Below are 26462 nucleotides of genomic sequence, written 5' to 3' on the forward strand. Positions count from 1 at the left end.
CACCCTTCAGTGACATAGAGGATCATATCCCCTCTCAGGGTAATGTGATGCAACTCAATGCGGGTAAGTGATACACAGAGAAATACCCTACCCCACTCCTGACCTAGTGAGTCACTAACATTGGAGTGGTGCTTGGAGTGTGTATTGATGTACTGTGCAGCTATATGTATGTACGCGCACCCCCCAGCACTGGTCATGGATAGCACAGATACTGCCTCTCACTGCATGCTAAAAAGGACCTTAACACACTCCCTGACCTCTGCTAAGCTTATTTGAACGTTCACAGGATAAGGATAATGAATATAATGATGATGCCGATAATGGAGGCCTTCTAGTCATCTGGCATTAGTGGATGATTGTGGCAAGAAAAAAAATTCAAATTAATTATGTCAACAAAACCAGCATGTCCTTGTCTCTGTTGTTCACAGGGTACAGAGGCTTTTTCTACATGCAAGGACCCTCTGCAGAGGAGTAATAACTGAGTAGGATGATAGATTTCTGTATTAAGGCTTAATGGAAGGTCTGTTATTTAATATATGTTTCTTTCTCTGTGCTGACCATCATTCTGGGCTGGGGGCCATGTTTTAAATCATGCAACTAGCCACCGCCTTTGGAGTTTAGCCGGCATCATGATGACCTTAACTAGGACAGGCGAGCATCTACAGCTCAGAAAGCAGAGAAGTAGCTGGGCCTGTTCTAAAATGAGTTCATCTCTGTGTCTAAACAATTATCCAGTTTATTAAAATCTGAATAGTTCGAAATGTTTGTTAAATATCACTGAAGGTCAAAGCCATTAGTAATACATGACAATCTGGAATTCTATGTCAAAAACTGTCATCTTTTCTGCTTCTATTGTCAAAAACATTTAAACATTATTGGCTCATACACTACTAGTCACATAGCAATTACTGTTTTTGAAAGAAAAGAACATTTTATAACATCAAATTGTTATTTGTTAAATATTTTTTTAATGGAATGTTTACATGAATGTCCTCAAAAAACATTTTGTCTTTCAATTGCATTGTAAATTGCAAATTACATTAAAAAATATATTTTGCAATGATGGCAACACAGGTGAAGACTGACTTGATAACATGATTACTAACGTATGACATGAAATAATGTGCAGTACAGCATGTCTGAACATAAAGGTTAAGCAAATATGGGCTGCAACAGGCACTTTTAGGGCATCTGTATGTAAGGAGAGAATTAGGCGTGCAACTAAATTGAAAGCAGGATGAAAGATGACTGGAGGCAGGTGGAATGAAGGACAAATGAGGAAGTGAGTGTTGCTCCTATGAGCAGACAGAAGGCACAAACCTCAGCTTCTTGGGGATAGCAACGTTTGACATGCAGATTGTTTACAGCGTGACAGGAAACTACCTGTAAATTGATGCAGCCTGTACAATTTACATTCATGTCGAAGCAGCCATTTTAATGACATAATGTCATTCTGTTTCACCCGAAGTAATGATTGACCCCAGCGATCCATGTGAACGAGAGTGAAAAAGACATTTGGTCATTTGTGAATTATGTTGTTGTGCAATGAGTCTCTGCTGCAGACTCGCCCAGGGTCACACACAGCTTTAAATCAGACAAGAAGTCAATCATGACGAATGGTAGGAAGGCGTACTGTTCTGATTCTCACGTTTAAATCACAGAAAAGTCATTCTGGTGACCAAGAAAATGCTAAAGTAAACCAAACTAACGGTACACAAGCATTTAGAGGATAGAACACTGAATACAAAATTATGAAAATCTACAATTTATTAATAATAAATGAATAATAACAGGAATCTGAGAATTCAAACACGTCTAGAGATTTATGAACTCTTCCTAACCCACCTTACAGCTGTCCCAGAAGAACGAACAGAGGGTAAAAGATTCAAGTTACAGGGTGAAACATTCAAGAAAATCCACTGGAGAGTTTCTTTTGTTAACCCGTGCAGGTAGGACGCTGTGGGACCTCATTAGGAGAAAGGTTCAGCTTTGTTTCGCTTTTCCTCACTGAATTTTTCCATCAACAGCAAAGTAACATCTTGACATCCATCTTCATTTGGCAACTTTATTTTAGGGTTGTGAGGCATATCGGCATCACAGAGTTGAACACAGTGTCTTATTTCCATATCCGAGCCCCTGTCGTGTTCAAAGACTCAAGCAGCTCTAAGAATAGGCTTTACAGAGTGACGCTGGGGATATGTTTCTCTTAATGACAAATATACATATATATAGAAATGCATACTGTTACCTAGACTGTGGGAAATGAGTGCAACCTTTATTTGTGAGTTTAATTACTCAATCATTTATTATGCTTATGTGTGGACTGGAGCTTATCCCATCATTCACTTACTTAACCTACTCCTAGAAACCAGCACAAACTTCACAAAGAAAGTCTCAAGGACACACTGAAAGGTCATAAGGCAGCCACCTGCTGCTTTTTACCTCCTGGCGTCAATAGACAACATCCTAAGCTCTGCTTTCACTGGATGTCTACACATCCACACACAGCGCCGACCCATCAACCAACCCACTGATAACTCTCAACCTCCTGCTCCCTCTTGTTCTCTGACATTCTCTATTTCCTCTCTCCATCACTGTCTCTGCTTCTTTCTAACTGTCTGTATGTGTTCAAAGAAAAAGACAGACGGGGGTGGTAGTCTACAGCAGGAAGAGAGCGAGTGTAACAGGCTGAGGAGGAGACAGAGACAAACAAAAGAGAGGCCAAGGGCAGAGTGACTGAGGGACAGGAAGCATCATCAGTGATCCATATCCATATCACGGACCCCAGTCAGTGGCAGGCTGAACCAATAAGAACATGATACACAACCTTCACCCTCAAGGATGGTAAATAAAAAAGACAAGATTCACAAAGGCTCCATCCGTCCATCCCCGCAGATTAGCACAGAGGTAGTCCCCCCATGAAACACGTTTCCTTACTAGAGTTCCAACTCTGCCCCGACTGTCTAGACCGAGAGACTGAAGAGCAAAGAGAGAGGTGGAGAGGTCCACGCACAAAAGCCGGAGGCAGCTGGCAGACACTGTATGGCAAGGTACACAGAGGGCATCTGGAGTGAGTTAAGTAATTAAGTTTGCTCATGGCTGATTAAATATGGAGAGGAGAGGAGAGGAGAGGAGAGGAGAGGAGAGGAGAGGAGAGGAGAGGAGAGGAGAGGAGGGGTTTGAGGGAGAGTAATTGGGATGAGCAAAGGTCAATGGGGAAACAAAAGACTTGTAATAGTCTGAGTAAGTTAAAAGGAAAGCAAAGAGGAGCTAGAACAGGAAAAGAGGTTTGACAAGTGTGGAGAATTAAGATGGGAGAAATCTACATCTATCAGACAGATGAGGAAGACACAACTCAACAACAATAACAACATTTGTTATTCTAGCATATATACATATATATATATATATATACTCCAAGCATGCAAGCAAGCTCACAGTAACAGTGCAAACATTTGGGCCTTGGATACCTTGTTTACCATATTATTTTAGCATTTTAGCATGCTAATGTTTACTTATTAGCAATAAAAATACAATAGCTTAGATAGATCATCACAGTTGGTGCAATGTGTTGTTAAAAAATTCAGTAGGAACCACAATTGTCAGCATCTTTTAGTAAACATAGGTGATGTATACAGTGCAACCAGCACTGCCAACCAGTATTTGTGTAGAGCTGTTTTATAACACATAAGTCTCCTTGGACTGAGCTGGAATATGGCAGCAGAACAAGAAAAAGGTCAAACAGCATGAGGAGGAGAAAAATGGGTTATGCAACTTAGTGGAGGTTATAACACAGCAGTTAGAAGGATAATAAGAGTAGCCATGTGCAGGGTAAGTGGGGTGGGAGGTGAAGAAAGGGGGGAATACAAATTAGAATGACGTAAAAGAGAGGAAAAGGTGGAGAGAAGGTTATTTAAGATGACAAGGTTAAAAGGAGGGTCACTGAGGTTACTGCATAGAGGAGCACAGAGAGGATAAGAGGACATGCAGCAGAATAAGACTGGTGAAAAGGGATGATGGAGGCACAGATTAATAGATCCACTGGGAGAGGAGAGGAGAGGAGAGGAGAGGAGAGGAGAGGAGAGGAGAGGAGAGGAGAGGAGAGGAGAGGAGAGGAGAGGAGAGGAGAGGAGAGGAGAGGAGAGGTTAAAACTCCTACAATGGCATTATCTAGGTTACATTATATGAACATCTTATACCTAAAAATATTGCCATCAGACTTAGAAGATGATGTGGTTCATAAAATTCTTGAGGAGGAAAAGCAGTGAGTGAGGGTGAGTCACACATGCATGAATCACAATATCAGCAGTAGGAGACACAAGAGAGCATTTGGAGGAGAGACGAGGAGAGGAAGGTGAGGTTAAGTGTAACGTTGTTGTGTTGCCGTGTGACCAGGCGAGCCCCAGGAGTGTCTCAGGGTTGCACAGAATTCCTAATGAGAAAGAAGCTGCAAACAAGAGCTTGAACTACTCCCGGGAATAGTGCAAACCTCCTATCAGTTAGGCTGATCTTTATCCTCGCTTCATCCTCCCCCTCATCCTCCTACCGAATCAGAAGGAAGCCCAAATTCACACACACACACACACTCAGATAATCAACAGGCACGGAGTAGCATTGAAAATATCTCTAGATCAAAAAATGTATCAAATGAGGAAAAACAAGCTACATGCTCAAGACTGAAGATACACAGAAACACGAGCGCAGCATGAGGTCCAACACACACACACACGAGACTCACAAACACATTACCCCACCCAACCTGACCAATTGAGACAATGCAAGAGCATGGGGCCAGCGGTCCATTCAATAATAGCTCAAATTGGAGGAAATGGGTTCTGAAATTACATTTTCAGAGGTTCTCGTTTTTAAGTGCACGACTGCAGATTCCCATTCATTTCCTGCGGGACTCGGTCAAGCGTCACATCAATCAAACATCACATAGCTTCATCTTACAGCAATTCACAACCTGTAATGAGCCTAACAGGACACATGTGATGAGAAAATGTTTTTGTATCCAATTGAGGAGAGCCTGTTAGCCACCTGATACGATATATTTGTTTTGGGCATTTACAAGAGCCTTTCTGATCTGATGTTTAAGGTTTTCAGCTTTTGGATCTGAAATTAATTAAACCACCCGCAGAAAAAGCTTGAATCCTCCATAGTTAACATTTTAATTTTAATATAGTGATGAAAAAGTGCAAGGCCACAGAACAACAACCTGTCATGGACGTTCAGGCTACATTTGCCATATGGGAAATCATTACTGATGCACACATGCAGCCAATAAGAATTCAAATGCATGCTACATGCTAAATGACATTATTTTTTTTTTTCTTTGAATGAAAACACAGTAAGAGGGATCCACCCAAGCCCTGGAGGACGCTGTCACACTGCTGCCATCTAGTGTTTAAGATTGGAGAGGCATTATTTTGAAGGAGTTTATTTTCCACAGCACAGCTCTTATAAACTGAAAGAAAGAAAAGCAAAAGAGAGATTAATTTGAATTAAATCCCATTACAACAGACCATCACACTGGCTGATATAAACTGTCTCTCAGTGTATTGAACATTGTATCTGAAATAAACACACTGACCATATTATGGACATTTGACTTACTGGAAGTTGCTCGGTGGGACAATATCTGCCTTGGTCAACTTCTTAGTCTTCTTCTTCGTCTTCATCTTCGTCTTCATCTTCGTCTTCATCAGCTCCTTCTTGGGAAAGGTGGGGTTCACAGTGTTGTTCACCTGAGAAGAGAAGAAGAAAAAATTATGGCGACAATAGTGAAGTTACAACTTACACAACATTAAATACATGAAAAATGTTTTTGACTCCATGGGAGTCCATGGGATAGCAGTGTTCTTTTAGTCATGTAATGCATTATTTGACAGCAATCACACACTTTGTGTTTAACAACAGCAAGAAATTAAGATTTTATTCTGGTTTAACGTTGTAGAACTGGCTCAGGAAATGTTTTTACCATAAACCTACAATGAAGCTGAACAAGAGGGTTTGTAAAACTAAAAAAATAAAATAAAATAAAATAAAAAATATTCAGTTGACATTATGAAGAATACTAATTGAGAAGGTGGTAAACGTGTCTGTGTTTGTACCTGAAGAGTGAATAGCCTTGCTCCTTTTCTGCATCACCTCCATCAGGGCCCCTACAATGCCTGCTGAAGGAGCAGGAGTGGAAGGAGTTGACTCTGTGTTGTCATCTCTCTGTAAAAGCGACAGTAGGATCAGTTGATGTTGGATTCCTTCTCGGATTTGCTCCAGAAGTGCGTCTCTGCCGGTGCTGGTTGCTGGCTGCTCCTTCTGCTCCACCTTCTTCAGCTGGGTGCCTTCACTGATCTGACTCAGCAGTGCCGACTTCCCAGTATCTCCTCCGTTAGCCTCTGACAGAGGCTGAGGAGCAGGGGGTGGAGGGCCAGGAGTCGATGGAGGAGGAGAGGGAGGAGGTGGTCCTCCTGTACTGGATGAAGTTGAAGATGAGGAAGGAGGAGGTGACGGGGGAGGCGGCACAGGAATCGAGGCATGAGATGGTGGAGGGGGAGGCGGACAAATGCTTCGGCTTCGAGGTGTGGGCGTTGGAGCGGACATGCCGGGTCGGGATGGAGGGGGGCGTGGGGGTGGCGAGATAGGAGCTCTGGAAGGGAGAGGAGGCGGTGGAGCACCTCGCCCGTGGGCAGGAGGGGGAGGAGGGGCTGTGTTATGACGTGGTGGTGGGGGAGGAGGGGCTGTGTTGTGATGTGGTGGCGGGGGAGGAGGGCGTCCTCTGGATGGAGCGGGTGGAGGAGCTGGAGAGAGAAAAAAGAACAATTCAAAATGAGAAAATAAACTTCCAACCATCATGTAGGATGTTTTCATGTAGGAAAGTTTGGGAGATGAGGACACAGCATCTGTCCCAAATGTTTCAGTTCTTGTTGGTACCAAGCCATGCAGTTATAAAGTTAATCAACAGGGGGCAGCCTTTTCCTGTGGAACCACTGTTCATTCTGTTACAGACTGGAAATGAATTCATCAACTGTTTTTTTTTCATAGCATTAATTAGATGTTAGCAAGTTGAAATTGGAGCTCAAACCTCATTACAACTTTTTAAGAAGCAGATATTTATTCAGAAACATGCTTTTCAATTCTGGACGTAGTGCTGCTACGACCTGCTGCAAAGATAACGAGTAACACAAAGGTTTTCCATAAAGTTTCAATACACAACAATCATTTGAAATTAGGGAAATCTGTCTATGATGACCAAACAGCCTGGTGTGTCTGAAGTTATGGTCGTCATGGCTCAGAGTCAGGTAATGACAGAATATCCAGGTCAAGTACAGCTCAGTATAAAATTGAAAACTCTCATACTCATCATCCAGAATCCATCATAATTACTGATGATGATTTTTGGGATCACGTCCATGGATTATGCAGATACATGTTGACTCTGTTCTCTCCAAATACCGCCTTGTGTAACTCTTCATTAGAGTTGAACATGCAGTTCGGCTTAATATTTTAGAGCTGGTATTAAATTTCTGTCTGGAAAATGAATGTCTTGACTGCCAAACAAATAAATGTATGGTTTTATCTGTTCTAAGAAGGTGCATAGAGTCACATACTCCAACATCTGTGGACGGCGCATATAGAGGAGTTCAAACATTAACATGAATTAATGTGAGTTCTACTCACGTGTGTTTGGATCCCATCCTACGTGACCAATATGCCTGTAAGAAAAGCAAAAAATAAGAGGGGATGTAAAATCCTGAAATAGTCAAAAAGGAGACTGAGACTGAAGAGTTACAATAAACTGTGTTGAATATATTTCAATAAAAAAGGAGACAGAGGGTGATTAGCTGTTTACTAAAAACATTAGCATAGGACAACATGTGGTTTCTAGGCCAGGCTGAACATTGGTAACCTGCAGTAGCTGAACATTGGTAACCTGCAGTAGCTGAACATTGGTAACCTGCAGTAGCTGAACATTGGTAACCTGCAGTAGCTGAACATTGGTAACCTGCAGTAGCTGAACATTCCCACTATGTGAACTGCTACTGACCTAATTTCTCAAAGATCAGATTTTTCTGTATCATTAATCTTTCCCATAAACCATAGGATCAGATTTAGAGTAAAGACAGCTTAGATTAGTACGTTCTCTAGATTCACCAGCACAAACTCATATGGGAAGAAACAACTTGTCCACAGAGGCATACACATCACACTGGCTGATATAAACTGTCTCTCAGTGTATTGAACAGTGTATCTGAAATAAACACAGTGACCATAGTAGGGACATTTGACTCACTGGAAGTTGCTCCGTGTGCCGATATCTGCCTTAGTCAACTTCATCTTCTTTCCCTTGCTCATTTTGTTTTTCTTGGGGAAGGCGGAGTGCACCACTGTGGCCATAAGTAGTGTAAGACCAGAAAAATGATGGAGACAACAGTGAAGTTAAACGTTCTACAGGATTGAATACATGAAAAATGTCTTTGATTCCATGAAAACCCAAGCATTTTTTGTTTGTTTGTTTAGTTTTGGGAGGGGAACAGTTTCCCTTTTCTTAAAAAAAGCAAGAAAAAAAATTCTATTCAGGTTTTGGGTTGTAACAGTGGCTGAGCAAATGTTTTTACCATAAACCTACAATGTCCCTGAGAGATGAAGGTTTGTAAAATTTGGTGCCCTCTTTTGCAAACATTAATTCTGCACTACTTTAGCAGATGATGTAGGCCTCAAACTGTCTTTATAAACGAATATTTTTTTTAATGGACTAATCTTAACCTAGCTTGGCTGCGACAAGCAGAAATAAGTTACTAAACACAAAATGCCACGACATCTCAGAAGGATTATTCCATTTTAACGGTACTAACCAGGACCACATTTTTGTTTATATATGAACAAAGATTTGTTTTCAACTGCATCCTCCGTTTGTTCAGATGAGCACAAACATTTACATAAGAACTGTGACAAGATCGCAGGTGATCAGGAGAGGAGGCAGAGAAGTAAGTAAACAGACCCAGGCAAAAAATGTTATCATTTCAGTACATGACTGGTTCAAGCAAACTCACAGGACAAATGATGTCCATGTATGTAAAATTTAACTTTTTTGCCCAGTTCTTAGGTTAAGCACTGTAAAAAATGACTGGTTTAGAAATTAATTGACTTGTGTTCACAATAGCTAATCTAGAGAACTTTTTTTTTTTCCCCAAGACATCACACAAAACAAAGTAAAGGCACAAGTCTTTTAAAAATGTTGGGCCTGTTGCTTCTTTCATTTTTTGAAAACTTTGTTGAAACAAGTTTAAATAAAGTTGTGAACACAAGATAAGAATGTGTTAAACGTCATTTTTTTCAGTGTGTTAGGTCAGTAGGTAGATTTGTAGGTCAACAGCAGCAGGTTGGTACCAGTTTTCCTCTGTCTTCTCCCCACTAAGTCTGACAATTGGCTGTAGAAATGCCTGCTCTCATCCACATTGTCAAAATTCAGACCCACTTGGCATGTCTGTAAACACAAACACAAACAGGTTTTGCTGAACAAAATAATGTCCATAAATAAACACTTAACACGTCTAACTGGCTGTGAATCTAAATCTGCATTCAACCTACAAGCCTCAGTGCGTATATGTCAGTGCAGGTGTGTAGTGTTATATGGCAGACAAGAGAGCTTTGTTCAACATAAGAAACAGAGTCCGATGGGTTAAAATGTTACTTTGGTGCCCAGGTGATTTTTTTAAAAAAAGTGGAAAGATTATATATTGAATTACAGGTTTCTTTGATAAAAGTGGTGTCTTTTTCCTGTGGTAGTTGATGAATTGCAGAAAATGTTTCTCATGATAGCTCGGCTGAGGCTTTATCAACATAAGTAGTAGTACATAGTTGAAATGTTGTAGTGAGAGAGCAACTCACATCTCCAGGAAACGTGATGAAGTACGGTTTGGGGGAACTGATGCTGAAGTTGGGGTTCAGTTCCTGTTCAAACTTCGTCTTACCTTCCTGTGGAAAAACACACGTGTAGTGTTAAATAAAGACAAAGAACGATTACCCACCAGTTAGTACACCATACTACAAATGATATAGGTCTTAATGAGCTGTGTGTCTATAAAATACAAGTAACGACTATTGAACACCACTGATATACACTGTGTTCAGACCAATGACCTGGTCTTATGCCAGCAGTAGCTGTGACAGTGAAAAACCACTAAGATGCAATTATATTGAAATGTTCATACCCTGATGTCAAAGACCCTGATGAAATAGGATCTTCGGGGGTTGTCTTTGACCAGACAGGCCACACCACAGCATTTCTTGTTCCAGCTGGAGTTCCTGTCGGCCGTGAACACCTGGACCACTGCTGAAGACAATGTCTGGGGACAAGGCAAAGAAAGAGAGTCATACTTATACCATGCTGCTTAATAGACAGTTAGTGAGCAGTGTTTTAAGTAGCTGAACTACAAGCTGCATGAAGAGACAGAAAAAAAAAATCCATATTATAAACAGAGCGTATAAACAGGTTTTTCCTATAAAACTAATGAAACTGACTCACAGTACTGTGGGCTGGTACAGTAGAACTGAGGTAGTCTTTAAGATTTCTGTGAACTAATTTCATCTGTTTAAATGTGTTAAGCATCTGCAAAAATCAAGATCTGTGTTTGATCTACAGCAGCAGTACACAGGGTACGGTGACAATAAAAGGATGGACTTCCTGTTTGCTTTAAACAGTGCAGCATGACAATTATTCTGCCAGCCCACGCAAAATGTTTAACTACCTCGCCTCAATCAGGGACTAGTGGGTTCTTTCCAAATCTTAAATTAGACATCCCTGTCTCTTCAGTGCCAGATCCTCCAGCATATAAACTAGACAGGAATCATACGTACATTCTAATTTGCAAAAATGATCAACTATATATCAATGTGTGGGACAGAGCATAAATCTAAAACTACAAGAATTTATCAGAACTATTACAAATCTGACTTGACCACAGATTAAGAATATGTAGCCACTTGGATGTGGCATAGATTTTTACCAACTAATGTGTCAATGTCAATTTCTTTAGCATATGGACATGACTAAGAAAATTAATGAAATGATTTTCCAAATGATGTCTCTGCTGTTGTCCCATCCAGAGGAAGTCACCAAGAATGCAACCTGCTCTCCAGAACAGACACAAAGTAGATTTTCTTTTGTTATGTATTAACAAGCAATCATTAAAGCCTTATAAAGTCTATAGTCTATATGAAGCTGAGACAAAACACAGAGCCAATGTTTTATACTGTTTTATGTTGCTCCATTTTAGATTTGAGATCAACTACAGTACAACTTTGTTTAAACATCAATGACATTAGGAGATATTCCTGTCCCTAGTCCGAATATTGATACTAGCAACAACCAGACTAATTGCAGGGAACTCCTGAAAACTGTACAGAGAGATACCATGATACAAAATGTCTTGGTTTTACAAGCAAAGAGAAAAAGGATGATGCAACATGAAAGATGGTTCAGCAACAGATCTTTACCATAAAAAGTTCATTGTGTTTTTTTATTTTTTGGAACAATATTGTTTTGTTTCAAGTAAAAATAAAAGCTATGCAAGATAAGTTACACCACTAGCTGTCCAACCACACACAGAGAGTAACATCTGTGGTGACAGTTACCACCTCACATAACCAAGATAAGCTGTGAGACAAACAAAGCTAAATGTACAACTTCCATCTTAATGCATTAGTCTAATGCACAAAATCAGACTAATGTTCAGACTCCCATCACTATATCAACCTAGGAGCTTTCCAACACACCCACTTCCCATTCGTATCTTTGGTGAATACTGAAAGGGTAGTGCACAAGTAGTTAAATAAATAAAAAATACTAAATTTAAATAGGAAAACTTTATGTGCTTATTACTTGATTGATTTTTAAAGTGATTTTTAAACTTATAAAGTTTAGTTATGGTATATGTATTTTATTTCAGGTTTCAAGATCAGAACTTCAACTTTCAGTTTCACACTTTTGTGATTAACATACCTCACATACCTCAAGCAAACCACCTTCACTATACACAATTAGAGTAACCTGAGAACAACCTGTTCTGAAGTCTATAATATGAAGGAGCAATGATTATTCTTCACATTTGCCTCACTTGCATGGTAAACGCACCGGCTCTCTAAGTGTCCACTAAACTCTAGTATGATACATGAACGCAATTAACTTATTAATGGTTGAACTTAATTAGATAATTAACACCTTGACGTCGAAACACCTTATCTGTAAAGGTAATCAATAACAGGTACATTCTCTACAGCTGATATCACTGAGTGAACAAAGCTACTAAACAAACATAAGTTAAAGATCGCACACATTTTTAAATCAAGCAGGATACTGAACTAAATACATTTTAATTGACTCGTCATAGTTGGACAAGGAGTAGGAAACTTGCTACAGTCCAACCACTGTGACACACACACCTTGTTATGGAAATAGCCTGATCGAGCAGCAGCTACAGTAGAAGACCCAATAGTGCATTAAAACTTGAGGTGATACAACATTTATGGAGCACAAAATTAATACAATGGGACAAGGGGTCACAATAAGACACTCTTAATAACACTGCGGAAGAAACCACTTACATGTTACATTACAGTAAGTGCATAAATGGTTCCATTACAGTCCAATGCCCCTATTTAATTTGGTAAAACAATTATAATCTGATATGAAATTGCTAGTCACTAGTTAAATGCTGGCAATATTTGACTGTGGTGAGCCACAATAAATAGACAGGACTCTGTGGTAGGCAAACACCCACTGGTCTGATGGGCCAATATTACTTTTCCCTCTGTATCGGCTGTGGGGATGTTTGCCTAATAAGAAAAGGGAGAAAGAAAACCTGCCCTGCAAGATGATAAAGAGAAAATCAAACGGTGAAGCAGCATGAGGATTAACTTCAGATAGTGGTGATGCAGCTTCAATTAAAACTGTGACTAGATCTGTTGGGTCTGGGGCTTCCTACTGACATGAGGAGGACATAAAATGAGTCAGCTGAATGCTAAACACGTTACGTAATATCAGTCTATCTCACAATATTTAGTCGTGACACTGCACTGGTGATACTGACTGCAGTCCCACTGGTACAGCAGGCTACTCCTACTGCTTTCTCGTTTAGCTAGTCAGCGCTTGTTCTCAGCCAAGTGTGGTCGGCACATTCTTGTCGGTGGACACACTTCCCGAAAAACAACCAAAGGTTCAGCTGCATTATGTAATGCCACCGTTCCTTTGCCCCTGCGTTTTTCCAGCTGATGGCTTTCACAGCTCCCCCAAAAACTTGGCCCCACTGAGCTCGGTGCGGTTTGGCTAAGGTGACGGAGGAATACCAACCTCTTCACACAAGTGTCAAATGTTTCCCCCCCCAAGTAAAACACAATCTTACAAGTCACAACATAAAACTGTAGGCCACATACAGGAGCTAGCTTTATCTCCCATATCAGGAGCAAACGGCTCCACTTAGCTCTATTAGCCTTTTCCCTTAGCCAGCTATCAGACAACTATTTAATGGAGAAAACTTACGATGCATTTCTTGCCAAGGTGGTTGAAAAGGCACTCATTTTCCTGCTTTGTCAGTAAGGTCGAACCAACATTTGTCGGCCGGCGTTGAGGCGGATTTCCACTCATTATAGGAGATGAGTTTCTGATAAAGCACCGACTCTAACTCGTTATATGAAATCTGTTAAGGTGTGTCTTCCCGTCACCTTCCTGAGAGGAATGTGTGTAATTGCAGAATGGGAGGAGATAAGAAATCAGGCGAAAAGTTCCAAGATCATCTTATAATGCTCCTTGTAAAAGGAAGAACTTAAATTAAATCTAAGCCTACACTTAAAATATCACCTTGAGTCTAAATAGGTGCCATAGAAATGCTAATTGCTCTCTGATAATAATATAAATGCCCATTTTAATTCTTACAGTGAAAGAGGTCAGGACCTGGTTTATCTAACTCCCTGGAATAATCAATGATTTGCCCCCTTGACCTGAAATATCTTTAAGATAGTTGTTCTTACCACAGTGTTACCATGGCTTCAGTTCACTTCAGTTCACTTTGGCTTATGAACATGGTTCCTTAAAGTCTAGAAACGTTCTGTCCTGTGCATAAAACCCAAAGAAAACATCACATAAGTATGTGGTTCTGAATGTGAGGAAATAAATATGCTTCCATTTATATATTAAGAGCAATGTAGAGGCGCTGTTCATAGACAATCAGTGACAATTTAGTGCTTGGTATCCACTTACTCACAGAACAGGTACCCAACCCTGTCTATTAAAAAATACTTTCCTAAGCTGCAAGAGCGTTATGGGGTGGAGAAAACTACTATTACTATTTTACTTTTAATATGCCACTTTGTGTTTGTAACTCATTTGACCCACTTCTCACACCAAAAGAGAACTGGGAGAGAATGAGGGAAGAGAGTTAACAAGAATATTATATATTTATTCTTGATAAAGACCACAAGATGAAAGCAATACATTTATACTGCTGATGCTGAGCATAGTGCACTAATTGGTATCAAATCGCATTTACACACAGTGTACAAAGAAATCCTGCCCCATCTAATCTGGCTTTTAACAGAGTACAGCATGTACAGGTCTTATATTTTAGACTTGATTCAGAGAAATGTCCCTCATCTTTATAACAAATGTTCCTATTATGGCACTAACTTGTGAATCAGCCACCACCATTTGCTGCTTACTTTCATTTACGGAACATTAATCGTCTCTGTCCCTCCCACACCTCCCATTCGACTTCAATCCTTGTTCATAGCTTTCTCGTATTGACTATTGCAACTCTCTTCTCTTCGGTCTCCCCAAAAAATCGCTTCATAAGCTCCAACTTGTCCAAAACTCAGCTGCTCGTATTATCACCAAAACCTCCACATCCGAACACATCACCCCTATCCTGCCACTACTTCACTGGCTTCCAGTCAAATACACAATTGATTTTGTATGCCTTTAAGGCTATTCACAACCTCGCCCCAACATATCTGTCCAATCTCCTCCACATTGCCACCTTCTCTCGCTCATTCAGCTCTACCTCAATGTCCCCCCTGCCCGTCCTAGCACCATGGGGAGCAGAGCTTTTAGCCGTTCTGCCCCTACTCTTGGGTATTCCTCACCACAGGACATCCGTAACAGTAATGCTCTTCTTCACATCTTCAAATCCAAACTCAAAACCTACCTGTTTAAGATCGCCTACTCACTGTAATCTACATTTGAGCCTGTATAGTTTGTTTGTCCTGTGTTGTTGATTTATTGTTGATTGTACAGTGTCCTTAAGTATTTTGAAAGGTTCTTCAAATAAAATGTATTATTATTATTATTATTATTCTTATTGATGTCTGCCCTTTCTGTCAGCATCATTTTCATGAGGACACACTCACTGTCAACAAGTCAACAAGTCAGCACATCCTACGGTGAGGTGGTTCTGGTTCTTCTTAAGGCATGCCCTGTTATTATTGTTGTTGTTGCTTTTAAATTTGAAATGAATGACATCAGCAGTGAGTCCTTCATAGTTAACACATAATCCTAATACAGTGATGAATGAGTCCAAGGCCACAGAACAGCCCTGGAGGACGCTGTCACACTGCTGCCATCTAGTGTTTAAGATTGAAGAGGCGTTATTTTGAAGGAGTTTATTTTCCACAGCACAGCTCATATAAACTGAATATTTCACAGAAGGAAGAAATGAAACCGTAAAGACAGTATAGTTATAATTATGAATAAATCAACAGGAATGTGTTTGGTGGTACAGACTGTTCAGTGGATGCTCCATATTTTCCAGGCTCCATTACAACTAAATCACTGTGCAACAAGTCTGGCGGTCACTTAAATAAAAGACAACAATACAACATGAGGATGGGATGTGTTTTGCGGAGCTTCCAAAATCATTCTGCAGCAGCATGAGACAATTGACAGCTCTGTAAAAACATGTTTCAAAATATTTGTGTGGTCAATTCCCCTTAAAATAGTTTCTAAAAGAGATAAATAAAGTTCTCCTTGTTTGAATATAGATGTTCCCTGTTTCTGGGTAGTTTTCACCTGAATTCATCTTGTATGATCTGCATGATCTCATACTCATTATCCAGAATCCAGCATTATTACTGATGATGCTTTTCGGGAACCAGTCCATTGATTGTGTAGATGTAGTTGACTCTGTGCTCTCCAAAAATCGCCTCGTGTAATCTCAGTTATAAACATAATCAGACGCCTTTTCCTGTGTAACCACTGTTCATCCTGTTACTGAAGATGAATCCAACAACTCTGTTTTTCTGTAGCATTAATGAGATCAATTAACTGTTTAAAACTCATTTCACTGTCCTGGACAACTGTACATATTTAACATTTAACACTAGACTCACAGTTTGTCTCACACTAAAAGGGTGGGTGCTGCTAAATGACTCAAATCATAGCCACTAGTGTCAGTTCATGGTGGACCACAATCTGAGTTCCCAGCTGCCTCACCTTGTGTCCGTAACTCATTTTTGACTGCCTCTACTCCTCCTCTCTTCTCTATGAAGTCATGGATGACCTTAGAGGTCTCCTTGTCTTTAAGCTGAGCCTCAGAGATGCCGCACAAATCAAACAGGTTCTTGAGCTCAGGATCCAACTTCTCCAGCTGGAAAGAAAACACAGAAGAAGACAAGACAGTCAGTGTGTGTGTGTATTTTAACTGATGAAGGATGCACTATACATACAGGCCATCATGTATTGGACATGCAGTTCGCCCTAATATTTTAGAGCTGGTATTACATTTCTGTCTGGAAGATGGATGTCTTGACTGTCAATATAGAGGAGTTCAAACATTAACATGAATTAATGTGAGTTCTACTTACATCAAAGCCTGTGTTTGGATCCCATCCTACGTGACCAATTTGCCTGTAAGAAAAGCAAAAAATAAGAGGGGATGTAAAATCCTGAAACAGTCAAAAAGGAGACTGAAGAGTTACAATAAACTGTGTTGAATATATTTCAATAAAAAAGGAGACAGATGATGGGTGATTAGTTGTTTACTAAAAACATTAGCATAGGACAACATGTGGTTTCTAGGCCAGGCTGAACATTGGTAACCTGCAGTAGCTGAACATTCCCACTATGTGAACTGCTACTGACCTAATTTCTCAAAGATCTGATTTTTCTCTATCATTAATCTTTCCCATAAACCATAGGATCAGATTTAGAGTAAAGACAGCTTAGATTAGTACGTTCTCTAGATTCAGCAGCACTTAGAGATACGTAAAAGAGGGAGGAGTCAAACTCTTGGTCAACATGTCATATGGGAAGCACATACACATTCATTAACATGTACTCTTTAATACATAATATTAATTCATTGTCACCGTTTCAGCTCAGCACCTGTCCAACTGTGGGTTTTCCTCCCCTCTCCCTCTGGTCTTCACCCACCAGCCTCTTCTCTCCCTGTGCTCCCAGTCATTAATTGCACATTGGATTCACCTGTGTTCCCCTGTCCCTACAAACACTTTCCTCAGTCCTCTCTCCACTGTGAGATTGTCGTCATTTCTGAACCTGCTACCAGTCCTCGTCCCCCGTCCCTTTCCCCCCTAAAATTGTGGCATTAACAGTTTTATCACTGTCAGAACTTGTCTACAGAGGCATACACATCAAACATTCAGAAATTTTTATTTGTCTTTCTTATTTCATGCATTTGAATTAAATCCCAAAACAACAGACCAGCACACTGGCTGATATAAACTGTCTCTCAGTGTATTGAACAGTGTATCTGAAATAAACACAGTGACCATATTAGGGACATTTGACTCACTGGAAGTTGCTTGGTGTGCCGATATCTGCCTTAGTCAACTTCTTCTTCTTTCCCTTGTTCCTTTTTTCTTTCTTGGGGAAGGCGGGGTTCACCTGAGAGTTGTCATGATAACGCTGAACACTGTTGATCTCTGGGTTTTCGATGTCGACTGTGGCCATGAGTAGTGTAGGACCTGAAAAAGGATGGAGACAATAGTGAAGTTACAATTTAACATCCGCTGGATCTGTGTCATTAAGCTGCTTTCAATGTGATCATCAGCTTAACATGTACATGTGTCACAGAAACTGACAGAGTACCTTGACTTGGAGGTGGAGGCAGTGGAGGAAACATCTCCAGTTGGGATGGAGTGGAAGGTGGAGGAGCCAAGGTGGGAGCACTGGAGGGAGTAGGGGGGGTTGAGGCACCTCGTCCATCGACAGGAGGAGGGGTTGTGGTATGACGTGGTGGTTGGGGAGGAGGGCCTCCTCTGGATGGAGCGGGTGGAGGAGCTAGAGAGAAAAAAAAAGAACAATGAAAAATGAGAAAATAAACTTCCAACCATCACATCATTCACATAAATCAAACATATTCACATTTCATTGTGTATGAATTGTTTTCATGTAGGAAAGTTTGGGAGATGAGGACACATCACAATGTGACTCACAGCATCTGTCCCAAATGTTTCAGTTCCCCAATTCTTGTTGGTACCAAGCCATGCAGTTATAAAGTTAATCAACAGGGGGCAGCCTTTTCCTGTGTAACCACTGTTCATTCTGTTAAAGACTGATTCATCAACAACTGTTATTTTTCATAGCATTAATGAGATTAATTAACAGTTTACAACTCATTTGACTTTCCTGGAAAACTGTACATATTTAACATTTAACACTAGACTCACAGTTTATCACAATCTGAATTCCCTGCTGCCTCACCTTGTGTCCGTAACTCATTTTTGACCGCCTCTACTCCTCCTCTCTTCTCGATGAAGTCATAGATGACCTTAGAGGTCTCCTTGTCTTTAAGCTGAGCCTCAGAGATGTTGCACATATCAAACAGGTTCTTCAGCTCTGGATCCAACGTATCCAGCTGGAAAGAAAACACAGAAGAAGACAAGACAGTCAGTGTGTGTGGGTCTATTTTAACTGATGAAGGATGCACTATACATACAGGCCATCATGTATTGGACATGCAGTTCGCCTTAATGTGTTAGAGCTGGTATTAAATTTCTGTCTGGAAGATGGATGTCTTGACTGTCAAACAAATAAATGTATGGTTTTATCTGTTCTAAGAAGGTGCATAGAGTCACATACTCCAACATCTGTAGACGGCGAATATAGAGGAGTTCAAACATTAACATGAATTTAGTGTGAGTTCTACTTACGTCAAAGCCTGTGTTTGGATCCCATCCTACGTGACCAATATGCCTGTAAGAAAAGCAAAAAATAAGAGGGGATGTAAAATCCTGAAACAGTCAAAAAGGAGACTGAAGTTACAATAAACTGTGTTGAATATATTTCAATAAAAAAGGAGACAGAGGGTGATAAGCTGTTTACTAAAAACATTAGCATAACACAACATGTTGTTTCTAGGCCAGGCTGAACATTGGTAACCTGCAGTAGCTGAACATTGGTAACCTGCAGTAGCTGAACATTGGTAACCTGCAGTAGCTGAACATTGGTAACCTGCAGTAGCTGAACATTGGTAACCTGCAGTAGCTGAACATTGGTAACCTGCAGTAGCTGAACATTCCCACTATGTGAACTGCTACTGACCTCATTCCTCAAAGATCAGATTTTTCTCTATCATTAATCTTTCCCATAAACCATAGGATCAGATTTAGAGTAAAGACAGCTTAGATTAGTACGTTCTCTAGATTCACCAGCACTTCATATGGGAAGCAACAACTTGTCTACAGAGGCATACACATCACACTGGCTGATATAAACTGTCCCTCAGTGTATTGAATTGTGTATCTGAAATAAACACAGTGACCATATTAGGGACATTTGACTCACTGGAAGTTGCTCGGTGTGCCGATATCTGCCTTGGTCAACTTCTTCTTCTTTCCCTTGTTCCTTTTTTCTTTCTTGGGGAAGGCGGGGTTCACCTGAGAGTTGTTTTGATAACGCTGAACACTGTTGATCTCTGGGTTTTCGATGTCGACTGTGGCCATGAGTAGTGTAGGACCTGAAAAAGGATGGACACAATAGTGAAGTTACAATTTAACATCCGCTGGATCTGTGTCATTAAGCTGCTTTCAATGTGATCATCAGCTAAACATGTACATGTGTCACAGAAACTGACAGAGTACCTCGACTTGGAGGTGGAGGCAGTGGAGGAAACATCTCCAGTTGGGATGGAGTGGAAGGTGGAGGAGCCAAGGTGGGAGCACTGGAGGGAGTAGGGGGGGTTGAGGCACCTTGCCCATGGACAGGAGGAGGGGTTGTGTCATGACGTGGTGGTTGGGGAGGAGGGCCTCCTCTGGATGGAGCGGGTGGGGGAGCTGGAGAGAAAAAAAAAGAACAATTAAAAATGAGACGATAAACTTCCAACCATCACTTAATTCACATAAATCAAACATATTCACATTTCATTGTGTACAAATTGTTTTCATGTTGGAAAGTTTGGGAGATGAGGACACATCACAATGTGACTCACAGCATCTGTCCCAAATGTTTCAGTTCCCCAATTCTTGTTGGTACCAAGCCATGCAGTTATAAAGTTAATCAACAGGGGGCAGCCTTTTCCTGTGTAACCACTGTTCATTCTGTTACAGACTGGAAATTAATTCATCAACAACTGTTTTTTGTCCATAGCATTAATGAGATAAATTAACTGTTTAAAACTCATTTTACTGTCCTGGAAAACTGTACATATTTTACATTTAACACTAGACTCACTGTTTGTCTCACAATAAAAGGGTGGGTGCTGCTAAATGAATCAAATCACAGCCACTAGAGTCAGTTTCTAAGGTTTTGTTCAGGGTGGACCACAATCTGAATTCCCAGCTGCCTCACCTTGTGTCCGTAACTCATTTTTGACTGCCTCTACTCCTCCTCTCTTCTCGATGAAGTCATAGATGACCTTAGAGGTCTCCTTGTCTTTAAGCTGAGCCTGAGAGATGTTGCACATATCAAACAGGTTCTTCAGCTCAGGATCCAACTTCTCCAGCTGGAAAGAAAACACAGAAGAAGACGAGACAGTCAGTGTGTGTGTGTATTTTAACTGATGAAGGATGCACTATACATACAGGCCATCATGTATTGGACATGCAGTTCGCCTTAATATTTTAGAGCTGGTATTAAATTTCTGTCTGGAAGATGGATGTCTTGACTGCCAAACAAATATATGTATGGTTTTATCTGTTCTAAGAAGGTGCATAGAGTCACATACTCCAACATCTGTAGACGCAGCATATAGAGGAGTTCAAACATTAACATGAATTAATGTGAGTTCTACTTACGTCAAAGCCTGTGTTTGGATCCCATCCTACGTGACCAATATGCCTGTAAGAAAAGCAAAAAATAAGAGGGGATGTAAAATCCTGAAATAGTCAAAAAGGAGACTGAGACTGAAGAGTTACAATAAACTGTGTTGAACATATTTCAATAAAAAAGGAGACAGAGGGTGATTAGTTGTTTACTAAAAACATTAGCATAGCACAACATGTGGTTTCTAGGCCAGGCTGAACATTGGTAACCTGCAGTAGCTGAACATTGGTAACCTGCAGTAGCTGAACATTGGTAACCTGCAGTAGCTGAACATTCCCACTATGTGAACTGCTACTGACCTCATTCCTCAAAGATCTGATTTTTCTGTATCATTAATCTTTCCCATAAACCATAGGATCAGATTTAGAGTAAAGACAGCTTAGATTAGTACGTTCTCTAGATTCACCAGCACTTAGAGATATGTAAAAGAGGGAGGAGTCAAACTCTTGGTCAACATGTCATATGGGAAGCACATACACATTCATTAACATGTACTCTTAATACTCATTTTTAACTCACTGTCACAACTTGTCTACAGAGGCATACACATCACACTTTCAGAAATATTTATTTGTCTTTCTTATTTCATGAATTTGAATTAAATCCCATAACAACAGACCATCACACTGGCTGATATAAACTGTCTCTCAGTGTATTGAATAGTGTATCTGAAATAAACACAGTGACCATCTTAGGGACATTTGACTCACTGGAAGTTGCTCGGTGTGCCGATATCTGCCTTAGTCAACTTCTTCTTCTTTCCCTTGCTCCTTTTTTCTTTCTTGGGGAAGGCGGAGTGCACAATGTTTTTCACCTGAGAGTTGTTATGATACGCTGGACGCTGAACACTGTTGATCTCTGGGTTTTCAATGTCGACTGTGGCCATGAGTAGTGTAGGACCTGAAAAAGGATGGAGACAATAATGAGGTTACAATTTAACATCCACTGGATCTGTGTCATTAATCTGCTTTCAATGTGATCATCAGCTAAACATGTACATGTGTCACAGAAACTGACAGAGTACCTCGACTTGGAGGTGGGAGCTGTGGAGCAGACATCTCCAGTTGGGATGGCGTGGAAGGTGAAGGAGCCAAGGTGGGAGCACTGGAGGGAGTAGGGGGGGTTGAGGCACCTTGCCCATGGGCAGGAGGAGGAGGGGTTGTGGTGCGATGTGGTGGTCGGGATGGAGGGCTACCTCTGGACTGACTGGGAGGAGGAGCTAGAGAGAGAAAAGAACAATGAAAAATGAGAAAATAAACTTCCAACCATAAATTCAATAATATGTAATTCACATAAATCAAATATATTCACATTCAGGGTGGACCACAATCTGAATTCCCTGCTGCCTCACCTTGTGTCCGTAACTCATTTTTGACCGCCTCTACTCCTCCTCTGTTCTCTATGAAGTCATGGATGACCTTAGAGGTCTCCTTGTCTTTAAGCTGAGCCTCAGAGATGCCGCACAAATCAAACAGGTTCTTCAGCTCAGGATCCAACGTATCCAGCTGGAAAGAAAACACAGAAGAAGACAAGCCAGTCAGTGTGTGTGTGTATTTTAACTGATGAAGGATGCACTATACATACAGGCCATCATGTATTGGACATGCAGTTCACCCTAATATTTTAGAGCTGGTATTAAATTTCTGTCTGGAAGATGGATGTCTTGACTGTCAAACAAATAAATGTATGGTTTTATCTGTTCTAAGAAGGTGCATAGAGTCACATACTCCAACATCTGTAGACGGCGCATATAGAGGAGTTCAAACATTAACATGAATTAATGTGAGTTCTACTTACGTCAAAGCCTGTGTTTGGATCCCATCCTACGTGACCAATATGCCTGTAAGAAAAGCAAAAAAGAGATTAATTTGAATTAAATAAGGATTTAAACTGTCTCTCAGCGTATTGAACAGTGTATCTGAAATAAACACAGTGACCATGCTAGGGACCTTTGACTCACTGGAAGTTGTTGGGTGTGCCGATATCTGCTTTGGTCAACTTCTTCTTCTTTCCCTTGCCCCTTATCTCTTTCTTGGGGAAGGTGGGGTTCACCTGAGAGTTATTTTTTATGTCGAACTGTGGCCATGAGTAGTGTAGGACCTGAAAAATGACGGAGACAATAGTGGAGTTACAAGTTATACAACATTGAATACATGAAAAATGTTTTTGACTCCATATAAAAACTTAAGCATCTTCTTTTTGGGGTAAGTGGTGTTCTTTTATTCATGTAATGCATTATTTTACAGCTATTTGTGTTTAACAACAGCATGAAATCACCATGGATCCACATAATTTACTGTAAAACTCTGAGTTACAAAGCAAAACATCCACAGGACCTGTGTCATTAAGCTGCTTTCACAGTGAGTATCAGCTAAATACTTAAGTGTGTCACAGAAACTGACAGAGTAATGTCAATGGGCAGCTGTGGTGTGACGTGGTGGTCGGGGAGGAGCGCCGCCTCTAGAGTGAGTGGGTGGAGGAGCTGGAAAGAGAAAAGAACAATTAAAAATGAGAAATGAGAAATGTGCGCTAAATGGCCCAAATCACTTATATTAAAATATAAATAAATAAGATGTTAGCAAGTTGAAATTGGAGCTCAAACCTCATTACAACTTTTTAAAAAGCAGATATTTACTCAGAAACATGCTTTTCAATTCTGGACGTAGTGCTGCTACGACCTGCTGCAAAGATCACGAGTAACACAAAGGTTTTCCATAAAGTTATAATACACAACAATAATTTGAAATTAGGGAAATCTGTCTATGATGACCAAACAGCCTGGTGTGTCTGAAGTTATGGTCGTCATGGCTCAGAGTCAGGTAATGACAGAATATCCAGGTCAAGTACAGCTCAGTATAAAATTGAAAACTCTGAAACACTGAAGTAACTGCAAAGACGTCACACAGGTTGAATTCATATTGTAACTCTACATGCACACAGTCATGAGCTGTCACAGCAGGTCATGCATAGAAACCTACCACTCCACCTGGGCGGACCTGGGGACAAAACCACCACACTAGTTAGACTGTCTCAAATAGTCAATTTACTGTTTAAAACTCATTTCACTGTCCTGGAAAACTGTACATATAACACATTTAACACTAGACTCACAGTTTATCTCACAATAAAAGGGTGGGTGCTGCTAAATGACTCAAATCACAGCCACTAGAGTCAGTTTATGTACATTAATCTGTATTAATAGATTTATGGTTTTGGTTCAGTTCAGTGAGGATTAGGAGGACCTCCAATGGTTGATCTGTGAAACACTGAGTATGAGAGCAGTGATCTTATAAAATAATTTCACTGATTTATGAAGAAGATATGATTCAAAACACAATACACAATGTATAAGGTCGTGCGCCACCTGGTGGTGGTGTGGGGAAGCACTGTGACGCTGACACCAAGGGAAAGAAAAACATTAAGACAGATTTGAACATAAATTTAAACATGTGAGATGAATTCCCTTTAAAATAGTCTCTAAAAGACACAAATAAAGTCTTGTTTGACTGTATAGATGTATCTTATCTATGTAACTTAGCTCTGTTAGCCTCTAGCCAGCTATCATACAACTATTTAATGGAGAAAACTTACGGTGCATTTCTTGCCAAGGTCCTTTTCCTGCGGTGTCAGTGTGATCGAACCCACATTTATCTTTCCACTCACTCGCTGATCAGTTGCTAATAAAGCACCGACTCTAACTCGTTATATAAAACCTGTTCAGGTATGTCTTCCCGTCACCTTTCTGACAGGAACCAGGGTGAGAGCAGAATGGGAGGAGATAAGAAATCAGGTGCAAAGATCATCTTATAATGCTTCTTGTTATGATCCAAAGTCATCTGACCATGATTCAAACACAGCTTTATTACAAATGTAGCTACACTGTGAATGTGGAAGACTTTTTAAATCTTTTCAGTGCTTTATCCTGATCACAACAAAAGACCTTTATTGTTTCACTTTAGTTGTGTAGACATTTCTGAAACTACATTCCAGACTGAAAAAAGATCCTCAGCATATTGCTTTGCAACCAAAGGTGAGGTGATTCAACAACGGGTGGATTGCTGGACTCATGCAGATTGCCACACGGTCACATAATAACTTCAAAGAATACTAAGATGGCAAATTGATAGAGCACCTTCTGCTAAATTAGTTGCAAGGAGTCATCGTTAACTCCAATCCCATAAGCTGAAAGGGATTATGAAAACCTTAATTTCCACCAGGTTTAGGCAAATTCCCTGCTCTTCAACAGAGTCTTGTTGAACTTGAAAAACCAGAGCGGCAGGCAGAGAAACACCTCGGGATACTCTGCACTGCTCCACCTAGCCTTGGTTTAGTGAGGTGTACCTGTGTTAGAAATGACTCATCATGAATAAGTGCTTATAAGTGCACTTCTGTTCTTCGTGCAAGGAAACCTTTAAAAATAGGCTTTTTCAGAGCAGTGAATGAAAAAGAGAACAAAGCAGATGGACAGAGAACCATGGCTTCAGTTAAATTTGGCTTATGAACATGGTTCCTTAACGTCTTGTTGTAGAAACGTTCTGTCCTGTGCATAAAACAAAAAGACAACATCACATAAGTATGTGGTTATTAAAGTGAGGAAGTAAATATGCTTCCATTTCAATACTGAGAGCAATGTAGAGGCGCTTTTCATAGACAATCAGTGACATTATAGTGCTTGGTATGTACTTACAGAACAGATGCCCAACCCTGTCTCTTAAAAATACTTTCCTATGAAACTAAGCTGCAAAGCAGGTAGGTAAGAGCTGATGTAATACATAAAATAAAAAAATAATAATAATTGTACTGTTAAAATATGTTGAAATATGACACTTTGTGTTTGTATTGTTCCACATGTTTATACATGTGTATATTTGATGAGAAGTCTTGCTGTTTTGTGCGAGGGTAGACAGGCTGGGACTACCCAAACATGCATTTGACCCATTTCTCGCAACAAACTGGGAGAGAATGAGGGAAGAGGACTAAAAGAGCATTAATTTTATAGTTTAAATTGTCAATACGGGCCACAAGATGGCAGCATTACATTTATACCATTGATGCTGAGTATAGTGCACTCAGCCCATTGGTTTCTGCATCAAATTACATTTACACACAGTGTACAACATAACACCTGTAGAAGAATTTCTATCATAAAGAAATTAAATAAACTTTTCTCTGGGTACAGTTTTTGAATTAC

The 26462-nt window shown here is 40.3% G+C and overlaps 1 protein-coding gene across 4 annotated transcripts; it reads right to left on the reverse strand.

The window, feature by feature from the left end:
• Window positions 1–4621: 4621 nt before the first annotated feature.
• Window positions 4622–25029, reverse strand: LOC113163477 (neural Wiskott-Aldrich syndrome protein-like). 4 transcript variants are annotated; one of them, XM_026362140.1, is made up of 20 exons: window positions 24863–25029; window positions 23674–23753; window positions 23232–23371; window positions 23069–23111; window positions 22623–22776; window positions 22296–22490; window positions 21982–22171; window positions 21244–21286; window positions 20798–20951; window positions 20092–20283; window positions 19796–19967; window positions 19162–19204; window positions 18713–18866; window positions 18098–18289; window positions 17802–17973; window positions 16855–16897; window positions 16484–16637; window positions 6114–6800; window positions 5617–5747; window positions 4622–5467 (listed from the first exon to the last, which is right to left on the reverse strand). In XM_026362140.1, the coding sequence occupies exons 6-19, from the start codon at window positions 22327–22329 to the stop codon at window positions 5659–5661; spliced, it is 2319 nt and encodes a 772-aa protein (XP_026217925.1). In that variant the 5' UTR covers window positions 22330–22490; window positions 22623–22776; window positions 23069–23111; window positions 23232–23371; window positions 23674–23753; window positions 24863–25029; the 3' UTR covers window positions 4622–5467; window positions 5617–5658. The 4 variants fall into 4 exon arrangements, 3 of the variants coding, with proteins under 3 accessions (XP_026217925.1, XP_026217926.1, XP_026217927.1); XR_003298901.1 differs by lacking the exons at window positions 4622–5467; window positions 5617–5747; window positions 6114–6800 and adding exons at window positions 9469–9487; window positions 9892–9978; window positions 10215–10349; XM_026362141.1 differs by lacking the exons at window positions 16484–16637; window positions 16855–16897 and adding an exon at window positions 7681–7715.
• Window positions 25030–26462: the final 1433 nt, after the last annotated feature.

The sequence above is a fragment of the Anabas testudineus genome, chromosome 23, assembly GCF_900324465.2.
Source record: "Anabas testudineus chromosome 23, fAnaTes1.2, whole genome shotgun sequence".
Classification (NCBI taxonomy): Eukaryota; Metazoa; Chordata; class Actinopteri; order Anabantiformes; family Anabantidae; genus Anabas; species Anabas testudineus.